At 37.4% G+C, this 15,085-nt stretch overlaps 2 protein-coding genes across 5 annotated transcripts in view; one reads left to right on the top strand and one right to left on the bottom strand.

Annotated features, from left to right (window-relative positions):
• The window catches only part of LOC122400862 (cerebellar degeneration-related protein 2), a 111,492-nt gene extending 102,464 nt beyond the window's left edge, over positions 1-9,028 (top strand). For 2 of the 4 annotated variants that reach the window (XM_043402584.1, XM_043402587.1), the window contains exons 2-8: positions 2,045-2,157; positions 2,244-2,392; positions 2,631-2,814; positions 3,614-3,837; positions 4,738-4,888; positions 6,787-6,828; positions 7,277-9,024. In XM_043402584.1, the coding sequence (XP_043258519.1) occupies positions 2,045-2,157; positions 2,244-2,392; positions 2,631-2,814; positions 3,614-3,837; positions 4,738-4,888; positions 6,787-6,828; positions 7,277-8,545 (2,132 nt within the window). In that variant the 3' untranslated portion in view covers positions 8,546-9,024. Of the gene's footprint in view, positions 1-2,044; positions 2,158-2,243; positions 2,393-2,630; positions 2,815-3,613; positions 3,838-4,737; positions 4,889-6,786; positions 6,829-7,276 lie in introns of all 4 variants that reach the window. The other 2 variants (XM_043402586.1, XM_043402585.1) reach the window with 2 other exon arrangements.
• Positions 9,029-9,608: 580 nt separating this feature from the next.
• On the bottom strand, positions 9,609-12,249 carry LOC122400863. The gene is made up of 7 exons (XM_043402588.1): positions 12,086-12,249; positions 11,102-11,523; positions 10,802-11,028; positions 10,674-10,729; positions 10,365-10,584; positions 10,085-10,293; positions 9,609-10,009 (listed from the first exon to the last, which is right to left on the bottom strand). The coding sequence occupies exons 1-7, from the start codon at positions 12,160-12,162 to the stop codon at positions 9,931-9,933; spliced, it is 1,290 nt and encodes a 429-aa protein (XP_043258523.1). The 5' UTR covers positions 12,163-12,249; the 3' UTR covers positions 9,609-9,930.
• Positions 12,250-15,085: the final 2,836 nt, after the last annotated feature.

The raw sequence follows: 15,085 nt of genomic DNA, 5'->3' as shown, positions 1-15,085 counted from the left end.
TAACCTCACTTATTTTAACTTTGCCTTCTTTTACATCTTTTTTTTATGAAGTGACTCCTCTAAGAATGTGTCAAAATTAGACAATCTAGTTTCTAATATATTTTTTTATTTGTCCATTAAACTTTAACCTCACTTATTTTAACTTTGCCTTCTTTTACAACTTTTTTTTATGTAGTGACTCCTCTAAGAATGTGTAAAAATTAGTCAATCTAGTTTCTAATTTACTTTTTTATTTCTCGATCAAACTTTAACCTCACTTATTTTAACTTTGCCTTCTTTTGCAACGTCTTTTTTTTATGAAGTGACTCCTCTAAGAATGTATAAAAATTAGACAATCTAGTTTCTAATATATTTTTTTATTTGTCCATCAAATTTTAACCTTATTTATTTTAACTTTGCCTTCTTTTGCAACATCTTTTTTTTTTATAACTGCTCTAAGAATATGTAAAAATTGGGCAGAAAGTTGTACCCTATCGTTTGAGATTAAAAGTCACATCGTGCACAGAAGAATTGTCCAACAAGAGCGATAGAACTCGTCATAGCCGCTATATTCGCTATTCGGTTATTCGTGTCGCGTGGCGTTTGTATTCAGTGGTGCTTTACAAGTCGTCGTGGAAAGAAACACAGTTGCTCGACGCGTTCGAAATACTAAAATTTATTATTATAATTCTTAGTTCGAACAACGTTTCGTGCACATTCGATAAGAAATCTTTAAATCTAGCATGTAATGCAAAACGGGGAACACTTTGAGAGCGTGTTGGCTATTAAGAGTTGATCAAACTCAAGCTTAATCAGTATTAACATCTACAGACAAGAGTTTCCATATTTCGTATTTAGGCAGATAGATTTCAGATTTTAAAAATTATTCACTCTTTTTGTAAGTTTATTTATACAGTCAAATTCATCGTTAAAAAAATACTAATTATTGATATTTAATCAACCATGTCTCACCACCCTTGTTTTGAGGGCGGTTTTCACCCCCTCAACGCGAAATATGGCCGACAAAAAAAATACCTGTGGAATATTTTTGACATAATGGTACCAAATTTCATTAAAATGGATGAATGTAACTATCAAACAACTTTGACTTTTGTAACTATCCAGCAACTTATGATTACAGCAGCTACTGAAAATCAATACATTTATATAAAATATAATAATATACTCGATATAAGTAAAGGCACGAAGTACAATTTTATTTTTTCTTCGTTTCAGAAGTTAAATAAAAAAATATTAAAAATAACAAATGTAATAGAAAAATAAAAACCTACAAGGTGTAACAATCATATCGCAAGTGTACTAAGTCTCAATGGAAATTTAAATATTTATAGTTACTTTGCAATAACTAAAATGAATAGATACGAGATAACAATTTAGTTAAATAATTTTCTTGAATATATTCACACTTTATCAGCCATTTTATATCCAAAACTATGTACCCGAGATACTGATCATTAGATAATTTAATTATGAATATTTATTCGTAATTGTGATATCCAAAATAACTAAAAACCAGAATCTTTAAAATAATTATACATGTATTATTATTATTGTAAATTTTGATTAAAGAAAATTATAAAGATACGTTATTTATCATAAACATTATTTATCATAAACATTGTTAAATAATAATTATACGTTCGGGTATATATCCATTCAATTCTAAAAAATTATTCATTATTCATTGGATTAATTAAAACTACCGATTGGCATCGTAGAAATTTGTATTGGACAGTTTAATAAGTGCATTCTAAAACCAAATATGTAGTTCGTTACAACCAGCACATTAAATTAAATTAGGTTCGATAATAATTAAACTGAGCCTCGCTTTTCAAAATGCTTCCTCATATATGATCATAATCTTTACTCGATGTAATGATGTAAGACCTTACACGTTGATAACTTTGTATTGCGTAAACAGCACCGATACAATCTTCTTGCAATTTGTTTAGACATTTTCAAAAATTCATCAAACAGTAATTACAACTAAATACATTGTTTGTTGAATCTAAATTTATCTAATCGGCTCGTAACTCTATTACAGACCTACAGTTGGCGGCAGAACTCGGCAAGACCCTCCTGGAACGGAATAAAGAATTGGAGAACATCATCAAACTTCACCACACCACGATCGAGGAACAAGCACAAGAGATAGAGGTAATTTGTCGATAATTACGCTTCAAAATTCTTTCGTTGATCGTAAGGAACTATTAGTTTAACGTTACGTGGTGTTTTTCTTCTAGTATATGAAAAAACAGACGGCTGCCTTGAGGGAAGTGAACGATTCAAGACTAAAAATTTATGAGCAACTCGAAGTCAGTATACAGGACTTGGAACGTGCCAACCACCGCCTCGTGATGGAGAACACTACTGACAAGAAACTTATCAAAAGGTACGAATATTGACAATTTTATGGTAGCTACTCGTTATAAGACCGAATCTCTACCTCGATAAAAGGCTCGAAGTCGGTTCCCCCCACTCACGCCGTGTCGATACTCCGCCCATACACGCACGGGGAATCGTTGGAGAAACACTTTCCTTTAAATATATTCTTTATGGTTAATATTCAAACTCTATTCAATTCATATGTTTCGTGTTTGTAAAAGTATTTCTTTCTGATTTGTCAACAGTCAATGTTTAACGATCGAGAATCTCGAATCTCGGTGCGAGGATTTACAGAAGAAAAACGAGGAGATAAACGAACGACATAGAAATGTGCTTCGGCAACAGTGGACGAGTCAATCGATGAAAACCACGCAAACACAGACCAGTCTATGGAAAGCATCGGTCACGCAGGGTGGCAGCACACAACAGGTATAAATATTCATAGAATTCATTTTGCCCCGATCTTAGATAAGTTCGATAATAATCGGACTATACCGTTTGATACCGAACATAAAACGTTGAATCTCGATTTCAGCATAAAAACTTACAATTTCACTGCGGAATTTCTATTCCGTGCGGTTCGAACAACTTCCTAACAATCTCCTTTTGTTACATTTGAGAAATAATTTATAATCGCGGACTAGCGAAATTTTATATCATAGTTCGCGGGTCAATACTTCCTTGATCGTTATTCTATCGATGTTGCTTATATTTTCGTATCGCCTAACATGGCGTGGAAAAGTAACATCTTCACGTTCGCGATCTGCATTTGAAATTACAGTAAATTATGGATCGTACATGAGTGTAACATTCTAACCAGATTACGATCGTGTTGATTTCGAACATGATTTAGTCCAATCCGGTTGGTTTTCCTTATTTTTACACATTTAATGCGTTTTTAAGAGATCTATTTTTAATTCTACTTTCTTTTTGACGAGTATAATCAATCAGTACAAAATTTTTTATTTTATTCCACTTAGAGATAAATGATTTGAATTAATAAATACAATGATTGTTTTAAAAGAACGTTTTTCCACACAATGGCGGATGTCATTATCCTCCCTCATTATTTTCTTTTATAAATGTTGAACAATCAACAGACTTTCTTTTAGCACCCTCCCCTTTGAGCCCTTCATTATGAATTTGTAGTTACCAATTTACTGATTGATGTAGTATTCAGAAGCGATTATTGTTTTGTAAAGAAGAATATCATTGAAACGTTTTACAGAACGCTGCCCCGTCGGAAGAAGAAATGACCGAATTGCTAAGACAGTTGCAAGAGGTACGAAGCCAAAGAGCAAGGGAACAAAAGAAAGCGACGGAACTTGGACAACAATTGGCAACTCTAATGCAAGAGAACAGTACTTTGGAGGAACTGTTAAACGTTTGGCGTAGTAAAGCGCAAGACGTAAAAAATCTTCAAGAAGAAATAAACGCGCTCGAGGAAGTGAGGTACGTATCTTTGGTAACCTTGTTTTACTTAACTTCCTTTGCTTAAATTCATTCAATTAATTCCATTGTAAAAAGTCTTGTCATTCACAGTGGCAGCCATTTATTTTCATACAAACCACATCTTAATTTATAAACTGTCTATATTGCCTTGAGAAGCTCCAAAAAATATCTAAACTTTATAATTGTAGAATTTAAACCTTCTATTACGTTTAGTTTTTTGTTGAAATATCAATATTGAAAGCATCTGTTGTCGGTATCCGTCAATTAGGTAAAATAGTTAAAAGTTTATTGTAAGGAACCACAATGAGTAGAGGCAGAAAACTTACCTCAGAACAATGTCAATTGTTTTATAAAGCTGACGAAACATGTAGGGAGATTTCTGAAGATTTCAGATTGAAACAAAAATTAATAGGAGTCAGAATCCTTTAAATGCCTTACCAACGATGAAGACTGATCCAAAAGTAACTTCTTTCATAACTTAATAAAAAAAAACCAGTAAGCTACTTTAGTACAACATATATATCTGCACACTCGCACTAAAATGCTAAAATATTGTATTCTATAATAATGTATAATGTACAAAGGGTAAAATGTACACCTAAGTTTTCTACGAGGCTGTAGCGTCATCTAGATCATTTGCAACATGTAAAGTTAATAGAACTGTGTATGAATTAAAATTAAAGATAGATAGGTATAATATCTTAGTCACAATATATTTTTACCGCGTTTGGCGTGCAAATGTCCTACTTCTCCCATAACCTAGAAAGATAGGGTAAACTGTCACAAACGATCATAACATTATCAGAGCACATTAAGCCGTGAAAAATGTTAATATTCGTCAAATCGACAATTTGTTGCACAGAAACAGGTTTCAGTGAAGAAACATTTGAATATTTTCAGACGTGGACAATTATGCGGTCGATGTTTGCGCGGTATGGAGACGAAAACGCACGACGAACTCACGGTAATATTGGATCAGGAAGAATATGACATTAGTATGGCCGAATCAATGATGAATGATAATCAACACGAAACCGAAACGCTTACTCAGGTAAATTATTATTTTCTTTCTATATTTGCCAAGGCTTGTTTCGTTGAACTGTATATACCCGCATGAAAAGTTTTCCCGCGTTTTTTCCCCTCTTTGATCTTTGCTTCGTTCGCATTCGTCCGTCGATGATACATGTTACGGGCTCGAAGTTTTTCAACGAGCCCCGCTTGGAAAGTAATTTGAATTTTATTTGCTTTAGGAAACATTTGCAACAAAGATTAAGAAATCCAAGGCAAAAACAGAGACTAAAGAATTTCGTTTCCCGTTGTGGACAGCTTTCGCGTATATATGGAAAGCACCGTCGTTGATCGTTGTCTTTTTCCATACGATATGTTACATAAAAAACGAATGCATCATACCGTTGTTGATGAAACCATTTCGAATACCGATTTTTATTCTAAAAAAGGTCTTGCCGCTGAATAATCGCAAAAAATTGCTTTAGAGCATCGCATGTATATAGACAACGCTAATTACTCGTGTCCATAATTAAAATCTAAAGTAAATCGTTGATATCGATAGGATTCACTCGACGCATGCGTAGAACGAATATCCGTAACGACGAGCTATGTCAACGAATTGAGTATTCCTTTTTCCATTCGTTTCGTTTTCTATTCTTAATAATAATTGGAATTATTATTAATATAAAAAAAAAGGATCTCTTCTAATTGATCTTCAAATAGGTTCTTGTCTTTCTTGAGCATTAAAATTTCAAGTTTGTATTTTGGCGTTCACGCTAGATGGATAATCGTTTCTACATATATCGAAGATTTTTTTTAAGCTTAGACTGTTCCTAGTGTCATTCCATTGTTTTACTAGTTTAACCAAATATAGTTTTGAGGTATATCAAAATTACGAATACAGTGTTAGACGCGTCATGACTTTTTCGATAAGCTTGGCTAAGGTACGGTGTAGGTAAATCAAAACGAAACTTATAACTGAGCACTTACATTATTAAGAGTTCGTAACGAATTTAATACGATAAGTGAACGACAATAGAATTAAATTCATTCGGATGAAATGACAGAAAATGTTCTTTTGCACGTTCCGAGTATTGCTAAAATAAGGAAATTAGCGTAACGTTTACAATTTGTAAATATTATATAGCGTGTAGAGAAAAGATTCGTTTTCAAAGAATAATAAGACTGCGTTAAATTATCGAACTTAGCAAATAAGTTATCGTTTCGTGTAATCGTTCGAGACTGATACTTAAAATTTAAGTAGATCGGATATCTAGCGATGCTGCTTACTTTTTAGAATTAAGTTGCTGTATCGTCTACCTTTTTTTAGTTTTTTTTTTTGTTCGTTCGACTTTTGAGCATGACCGAATGTTGTTAGTATATCTAGTCGATGTATTTGTTAAAATTGTGTTGTACGATGTAAGTGCCAGATTTATATGATCTTAAATAAAATGTATTTTTCCAATAACCGATGTTGCTTCTTTTATTTAATATCCTATAAATCTGGCTGTTCCTTTGCCTCTTACCCAGCCATCCTCGTTTTCTGAATGCTCTCGAAACGATCGAATTACATTTTATTAATTCGTTCGGTTTCATGCAAGTACCGCTCCTCTTCTTGCAATCATACTAAAATATTTCACTTCTTTTAATTGTGATCATTTTTACACGATACCGTATTAAAAATATTCAGCGTAGTTCAGTAAACTGTGGTGGGGACGATTTCGTTGCACGTATCCCTAACGTAGAATGATGCAAGAAGCGAGGCAGTATAGTACCGTGCTTGAACTCCTACTCTATTCGCAAAGCTAGCGTTTCTAACAATAAAACTCACGTAACCGTAGCTGCATCACCGATTCCATTCGATCTTTGAACTCCAAACGCACAACACGCTTTTGAAAATTACGAACTAGTTCACTAACAAAATTTATGTTTGATCGGTAGCAAGAAACTTTTAACGAGACGCAGCCCGACAATACGTCAAAGGTAATTTTTAACAGTAATCATTCGCGAAATCATTTAAACTATACTAACAAATTCTCGCCTGTTCCACGCATAAAGAGTCGCAAAATGATTGCGTACAAGAAATGTGACTGCATCGAGTAAAATAAGAAGACGATAAAGGGGTTTTAATACATCTTTTAGGTTAAGAAACGAATAGTTCTTTAACGAATGAAACTACAAAATATAACAGTGAAATCATGTCTTGAAATTGCTTTAAAATTGTAATATTTTCCTATACTATAAATAGTAACGACAAGCTGCTCTTTAATAGAAACTATTAAAATTCGTTTGTCGTCTTTTCGTTTCTCATAGTTCTATACAAATTATTACCTGCGCCAATAATTTTGTGACTCGCCATAGGATTCGCGTACAAATTACAGAATTAGCCTGTACAGCTGATACGTACAATGTAAAAATACGTTGCTTGCAGGACGGTGGCAATAAAGACGGAACGACCAACGACCCGTACAATCCGTATAGAGTACTCGTAGAGAAGTATCAAGCCTTGTTGGAAGTCCAAAGACGTTCGGCGCCTCGACAAAAAGACAATGTGCCCGCGGCCTGCATGTCCCTGCAAGAAGAGCTCGAGATGTCGGGCGAATTCGGTAGCTTCAACTATCGGTCACTGGAGACGGAGTTGCAGCAAGAGTCGACGAAATCCACGAATGCAAACGGTACGCGCACCAAGACGGAGATCTGCGGTAAGAAACCATTCTCCGCCACCCCCACAGACTTCTCCGAAGCGGAGACGTCGTCTTCCGGATTCTTGGACGAGACGAGCAACAAAGCGACGCAGACCGAAGGAAGACCCGGTTCGTTCCTATGTTCCATCGCCGACGGTGAGGATTGCAAGTTCAGCATCTACGACGACAAGAGCCCGTTCGAAAGTAGATTCCGCAAGACGCCGGAGTACAGGCTAGTGTTCAGTGAAATATTCAGCATTTTGAAACGCGCGGCCGAAGCGAAAGACGAAGGTGAAATGCTGCCACTGTTGGACGACTCGTCCAACACGCTGGTTTTCCAGCCGCAGTCGTCGGCGTTGACGCAAGAGTATTTCCCCAGCGAAACCACAGACGACAATCAGAGCGTTGTTTCTTCTATCGTCTCGTCCGTTGTGTCCGAACCGTTGTACAGAGTGCAAACGCCGGTTCCAGCGAACGCAGCGCACGAACGGCAAACGAACGAATCAACCAACGCGCACGTTAAACACGGAAAGGTAGCGAGCCAACGGAACGGAAATCGTTTGGACTATGTGTCGATCAACTTCCACGGCTCGAAGAAAACGCCAAAGAAGTACGCTAGCAGAAAGTTATCGTACAACGACAAACTGACGGCCACCACGACCACCACCAACGCCGCGGACGTGATCCCGACGACGAATCCGAAAGTGGTGCCGCCGAAATTGAACAGCGGCGGTAAGAAGAAGTTCAGACCGTTCACCGTGGCCGATCAAAATGGTGGCACGCGGAACGGTTACGGTTACGCGAACAGGACGAAAGGATCGCCGAACGCTGTAAGGCAATCGAACATGTACACAAGCAGCAACGGTAACAATCAACATAACAATAGTTTCGAGTACAAGGACTACAAACCTAGCACGGCGTCGGAAGAGGTAGCGCGATTGAAACGGTTAGAGATGTCGTACGCGGAGGTTCTACGGTTGCCAAACAAATCCAAAGCGAGCAATCGCAAAAGTTAAATTAATATTATTCGACGGTGAGAACAATTCCAGGAAACCGAAGTTCAAAATTTCCTATGTTTTAACGTACCAGCGAATAATAGATTCAGATAAGATTCAGTATTGATGATCAGTGCTAATTAATGACATTTTGTAAATATCACAGAGAAGCGATCGCGCCGTAGCGTCTAGGTACTAAACTATTTTACATTAATTTTTTTATTATATTTTGTATCTTAATTGTATATCTTCTTTTCACGTGGATGTATGAGGGTAACAAAGGTACACAACGTTAATATATAATTGTCGACGAAACACGTGGTTAATGACTCGAAGAAAATTGAATCGTGTCTCGTAAATTTGTTCTCCCTTAGAAATTGTAGTTGTGACGAAAGAATAAAATTATTTATGTGCCATTTATTACGTCGGATTACAATCGTCGACTGATTCCAAATACTTGCCCCGTACTTCCCTTCGGCCACGCATCTTACAATAACGGTTACAGCACGGTTAACTTTCATTCGAATCTTCGTAATTCATCCCCCCCCCCCCCAAATATTCCTTTCACTCAACGCCTTGGAAATTTAATAAAAATACATACCGAACAATTAAGGAATCTATCGTTTGAGAATTACATTAAACTGTCTAGTGTTTTTAATTCGTGCATGTTGCCCCGCCTTTACACAAAATAACACGTTCGATTATAATCGAACTCGGTGGAATGAGAATTCTCATGATTGTCTACTGGACAGTGCAAAATAGGAAAAAGGTTTGTATCTGTTGAACAGTGTCTACTTTTGAAAGGACTCTGTGCATGTCATTAATAGTACACACGATATATTAGATTTTATAACTTGTAGATTTGAATTACATTATTATAACCATTTTGTACCGAGCAAATAAAACCTGTAATAGATTCTATCGTAACGACGCCTAATCCTCGTATCTATTGTAGATCTTGTCGAAAGCCACGAAATTTATTGAACTTCGAGTAACAGGTATATTGGGTTCTTCGCTTTAATTCCAACACAGAGGCATTTATTTTCTTCCCGTGTCAAAATTTCATTAAAAACGAAATATTAAAAATTCCTAAATGCTTTGTTTTATTTGAGTGTAATAAATGTACAAGAAGCATCTTGTATCTGTTGTTTACAAATTAAATTCATTGCTATCGTATTCTTCTCGATAATTGTCGAAGTCATACTTGTTTTATACAAAGTAAAAGTAAACTAAGTGATGTTTCATTAATAGAAATTCCACTTAGAATTCCCCTTTCTACAAGTTACGATTTTTTTATATTCTTCATTCCATCCCTATTCCCCACTTTTATTCCGTTTTAGACATATTTGGAATAAAATTCGTTACCATTATACATGGCATTTTCTGATTAAAAGTGATATATTTACTTAAGAATCGTCGAACAATGCGCGATGCACGGCTTCTAAACTCGGTTGTACGTAACTTGAACTTACGCTTCTTCTAGTTCTGTAAAAAGGATGCAAACATATTTTTATACAACACGTATTTCACGGTTAAATAATTATAAACTTATATACTTACTCTGTAAGAGACCTAACAGCGGGACCTGTTGGATTATTTTTTGGTCGCGGATTTACGAGAAGACATTTCATCGGATGTCCATCTAACTGCCTATTATGATAAGTTTCAACAGCTTTAGTAGCATCCTTTAGTGTTTTATAAATTACTTCCGCGGTGCCCGGCCGTACTAATCTGGACACTAATAATTCCCCAACATCCTCGAACAATTCCTGAAATACAAAGACATTGGTGGTTCTCATGATTAAGTTAATACTAATTCTATTGATTTAACGAATCGTACCTTAATATCTTCTTGAGTAACATTTGCTTGTAAATTTGACACTACGATTCTATAACCAGTTGACGGAGATAACGAACTAGAGCTCGTTTTCGAGCGGGATAAAACACTCATGGTTCGTGATTTAGTTGGTATCGAATCTAATCTTGATTTTACACCCACGTCTCTATGACTTCTCGAATCGTAATACTTTGATTCTATTGGATCTTCTGCTAATATAGTACTATGGAATAGCATTACTGTTAAGCACCGATTACAACAAATTTAATGTCGTGTAATAGACCAATTAAACAAACTAATACAAATGTATACCGTGATTTTGTGCCAAAACTCCAATCTTCTTTGTACAATGGGGAGGCGGGTTTTGTCTACAAGTATCAAGCACAAATATAAACGTTAATATTCCATATTAATGAAACAGCAATTATGAAAATATTCACCATCGTGGAACGCGCGATAACTTTATAGTCCCTTGCTCTATCCCGCTCTCTGTCTACGTCCGGTTTCCGAGAAGGTACAATTCTTGTTATGTTAGTATTTGCTGGTTTTACCCATGTGTAAGGAGATGCAGAAGGCTTAATACTGAACACAGGAGGCGGTGGTGGTGGTGTAGGTGCATATTCATTACTCACGGTTCGTCTTAAAGGTGCTGTTTCCATTAAATAATCTGAAACATAAACATCTCAAATGATTTTACGAATAATACGTTGTTTCAAATATTTAGTACAAATTTTTCACACCATCATTGTAATCCACGTTCATGTCTCCCATATAATGAGGTTCTGTAAGCAGCGGAGGCCTATAACCTACTGCTCTTGTTGACGGAGGCATATAGTTGTTTGGAATATTAGGAGGTATAGAATGCGGTATTATCGGTGGCATTTTATTAGTCGATAAAGACAACCTTCCATTGCGACCAGTTTTTCGAGAAATTCCAGGCAACTGTGATTCTACTTTTTTCAATTGGGACGCACGTATCTTGTCTAATTTTAATCTAGCATCGCTTTGCTTTGCAATTTCAGCTAGTTTGTCTCTTGCATCCGTAAGTTTCTCTCTATTTTTTTGTATAATTTTAAATCTTGCATCGGTAATTACTTGCGTACCACCGCGTCCCCTTAAAGAACCATTAGCACGTGCTCCCCTATTAATTCGTTTACGAACACTGTACAACAAATAACAGAAGAATAATTAATATCGACAGATCTATTTAATTATACTATATTATATATAAATGTAAATGTTTACCTCATACAATGTTACATTTAAATATTATTAGTAATACAGAGCAGGGTTAGACAACAGTAAATAAATATCATTTGGAGTATAATTGATAGTTGTAAAATTTTTTATTAAATAACTGTGAAATTTATGACAATAGAAATTTTTTGACCGATATTCGAGAAACGTTTTCAGGGAAAAAAGATCCGATCTTTGAAATATTTTTTATGACACTTTGCGTTAAGTAAAACCAAAAGATTTTGAGGAACTTCTACTTTTTTGTATTAAATTGTTAATTAAAATCGCCAAATTAGCGTAATAAGAAAATGATTCGAGAAAGTAACACTGCGGCCGAAATAACGATTTCTTGAAGGTATTGCCAGATACATCAGAAGGCAAACTTCTTTAATGACTGGAGGCTTAATTCTTTAAGGTTATAAGGTAATCGATAATATAGTAGTCATTGCAGAGTCAATTTTATTAGTGATTTTTTTAAACTGCCTCACCCTCCACCTTTGCTTCTCATTCCTGGCGATTGCGATTTTTTAATTATGTCATCTAAACTTAGACCCACATCAGCCATACCGTAATAATTCGACTACCCGAAACAGACGCGATTCATGAAACCAAAATTACAGCAAGAGATCAGTGATGCCAGATTGAGCACCGGGTGCACTACTCACCCTATGCCAGATCACGCGTACGTGAGCTCGTGGAGTTTCGGAGAGTCGACAAAGGCAAACTGACACATGCCCCCTTTCTCGATTCTCCGAAGCTGCCCGAAGTAATTTCGGACCGTCTCGTGGGAGTCGAGAGAGGAAGGCTCATTTGCCTTCTCGCACTTGAACAACTGAAATTCGACCTCACGTCGACGGCATACGATTCCAAGTCACGACTGGGAAGGTATTTTTTATTTTCCGACCTATGTACGTAGACGAACATAAGCAAGATACTATAATGAAAAAAATTTTGTGAAATTATTCTTACGGAAATACACGTTTTAAGACCCCCTGATAGTATCTGAATTATTGAAAAAAAATAAATTCATTTTTATTATTCCTATATATGAGCGTGCATATGTATATCATTTCAGATATCACTTCTGATACATCTGGCAACTTATAACCATTACTGCTGGCTACTGCCAGCCTCTCGCAGCCTCTGCTGGATTCTGCTGGCCTCTGCTAACCCCTGCCAACATGTGCGGGCTTCTGCCTGCCTCTGCTGGCACCTGCTGACCACTGCTGACCACACCTCATACTTCTGACAACGTATAACGATTACTACTGATTACTGCCAGCCTCTCCCAGCCTCTGTTGGCCTCTCCTGACCTCCGCTTATATTTCTGACGACGTATAACAATTACGACTGACTTCTGCCAACCTTCGCTGGCCTCTGCTGACCGCTGCTGACCTTTCCTGGTATTTCTGACAACGTATAACTATTACGACTGGGTACTGCTTGCCGCTGCTTGTCACTGCTTGCCACTGCTGGTCTCTGCTGTTCACGGCTAGCCTCCGCTGCCCTCTGCTGATCACCCCTGATGCTTCTGACAACGTATAACTATTACTACTTGTTACTGCTGGTCTCTGCATGTCTCTGCATCCCTCTGCCGACCTCTGTTGGCCCCTGCCGACCACTGCTGATTGTTATCAACTTCTGCCATGATATATATGTATTAAAACATTGTATAATGTAAATCTATGGCAATAAATGATATAATTACAAAGAATTCTATGTGTTCTCATCATTTTTTACCTTTCTTTTCCTTTCCAAATCATTACCTTAGTTATAAGACTCCCTGAAACTCCTTGGTTTCCCTGAACCCACTAGGAAGTCCTGAAACTCAGAACTGTGCTAAAAATTCAGGGTTTCCAAGAATTTTCGGCGTTTCCAAGAAATTCCAGGGCTTTCCAGCTGTTTCAGGGCTTTCCAGCGGTTTCAGTGATTCCCAGTTGTTTCAGGACTTTCCAGCTGTTTCAGGGATTTCTCGCTGTTCCGGGGCTTTTTCGTTGTTTCAGGACTTTCCAGCTGTTTCAGGCATTTCCAGCTGTTTCAGGACTTCCCAGTTGTTTCAGGACTTCTTGGGAAATCGGCGAAATTTTCGAGCAGAAATTTTTTGACGAAAAAAATGAATTCTCGATATTGCCAACAGGTCCGAGAGTGACGGTTACAGAAAAAAAATTTAAAGTTAATTTTTGATTTTGGCAGCAAGTACGAGAGCTGGACACTTTGGGAATCCAATTTTAACAGGAAAAACGGTCTCTTAAAACTAAGGCAATGATTTGGAGAGGAAAAGAAAGGTAAAAATGATGAGAACACATAGAATTCTGTTAAATTATATCATTTATTGCCATAGATTTACATTATACAAGGCTTGAATACTTATACATCATGTCAGAAGTTGATAACAAAGGTCAGCAGTGGTCAGCAGTGGTCGGCAGGGGCCAACAGAGGCCAGCAGAGGGATGCAGAGGCATGCAGAGACCAGCAGTAACAAGTAGTAATAGTTATACGTTGTCAGAAGCATCAGAGGTGGTCAGCAGAGGCCAGCGGAGGCTAGCCGTGGACAGCAGAGTCCAGCAGTGGCAAACAGTAGCCAGTCGTAATCGTTATACGTTGTCAGAAATACCAGGAAAGATCAGCAGTGGTCAGCGGAAGCCAGCGGAGGTTGGCAGAAGTCAGTCGTAATTGTTATACGTCGTCAGAAATATAAGCGGAGGTCAGGAGAGGCCAACAGAGGCTGGGAGAGGCTGGCAGTAACCAGTAGTAATCGTTATACGTTGTCGGAAGTATCAGGTGTGGTCAACAGTGGTCAGCAGGGGCCAGCAGAGGCAGGCAGAAGCCCGCACATGCTGGCAGAGGTTAGCAGAGGCCAGCAGAATCCAGCAGAGGCTGCGAGAGGCTGGCAGTAGCCAGTAGTAATGGTTATAAGTTGCCAGATGTATCAGAAGTGATATCTGAAATGATATACATATGTACGCTCATGTATAGAAATAATAAAAATGAATTTATTTTTTTTTCAATAATTCAAATATGATCAGGGGGCCTTAAAACGTGTATTTCCGTAAGAAAAATTTTACAAAATTTTTTTCATTATAGTATCTTGCTTATGTTCGTTTACATACATAGGTCGGAAAATAAAAAATACTTGGCCAGTCGAGACTTGAAATCGTATGCCGTCGACGTGAGGTCGAATTTCAGTTGTTCAAGTGCGAGAAGGCAAATGAGCCTTCCTCTCTCGACTCCCACGAGACGGTCCGAAATTACTTCGGGCAGCTTCGGAGAATCGAGAAAGGGGGCATGTGTCAGTTTGCCTTTGTCGACTCTCCGAAACTCCACGAGCTCACGTACGCGTGATCTGGCATAGGGTGAGTAGTGCACCCGGTGCTCAATCTGGCATCACTGGCAGAGATGCCAGACGGAGCACCGGGTGTACCGGTGACACCTCATTCCACTTTATTACTTTATGCCAGATCACGCGTACCGCGTACGTGAGCTCGTAG

Source organism: Colletes gigas, unplaced genomic scaffold (assembly GCF_013123115.1).
Source record: "Colletes gigas isolate AHSC1104 unplaced genomic scaffold, ASM1312311v1 Colletes_gigas_Sc00020, whole genome shotgun sequence".
Lineage (NCBI taxonomy): Eukaryota > Metazoa > Arthropoda > Insecta > Hymenoptera > Colletidae > Colletes > Colletes gigas.
This window is presented reverse-complemented; position numbering and strand designations above follow the sequence as displayed.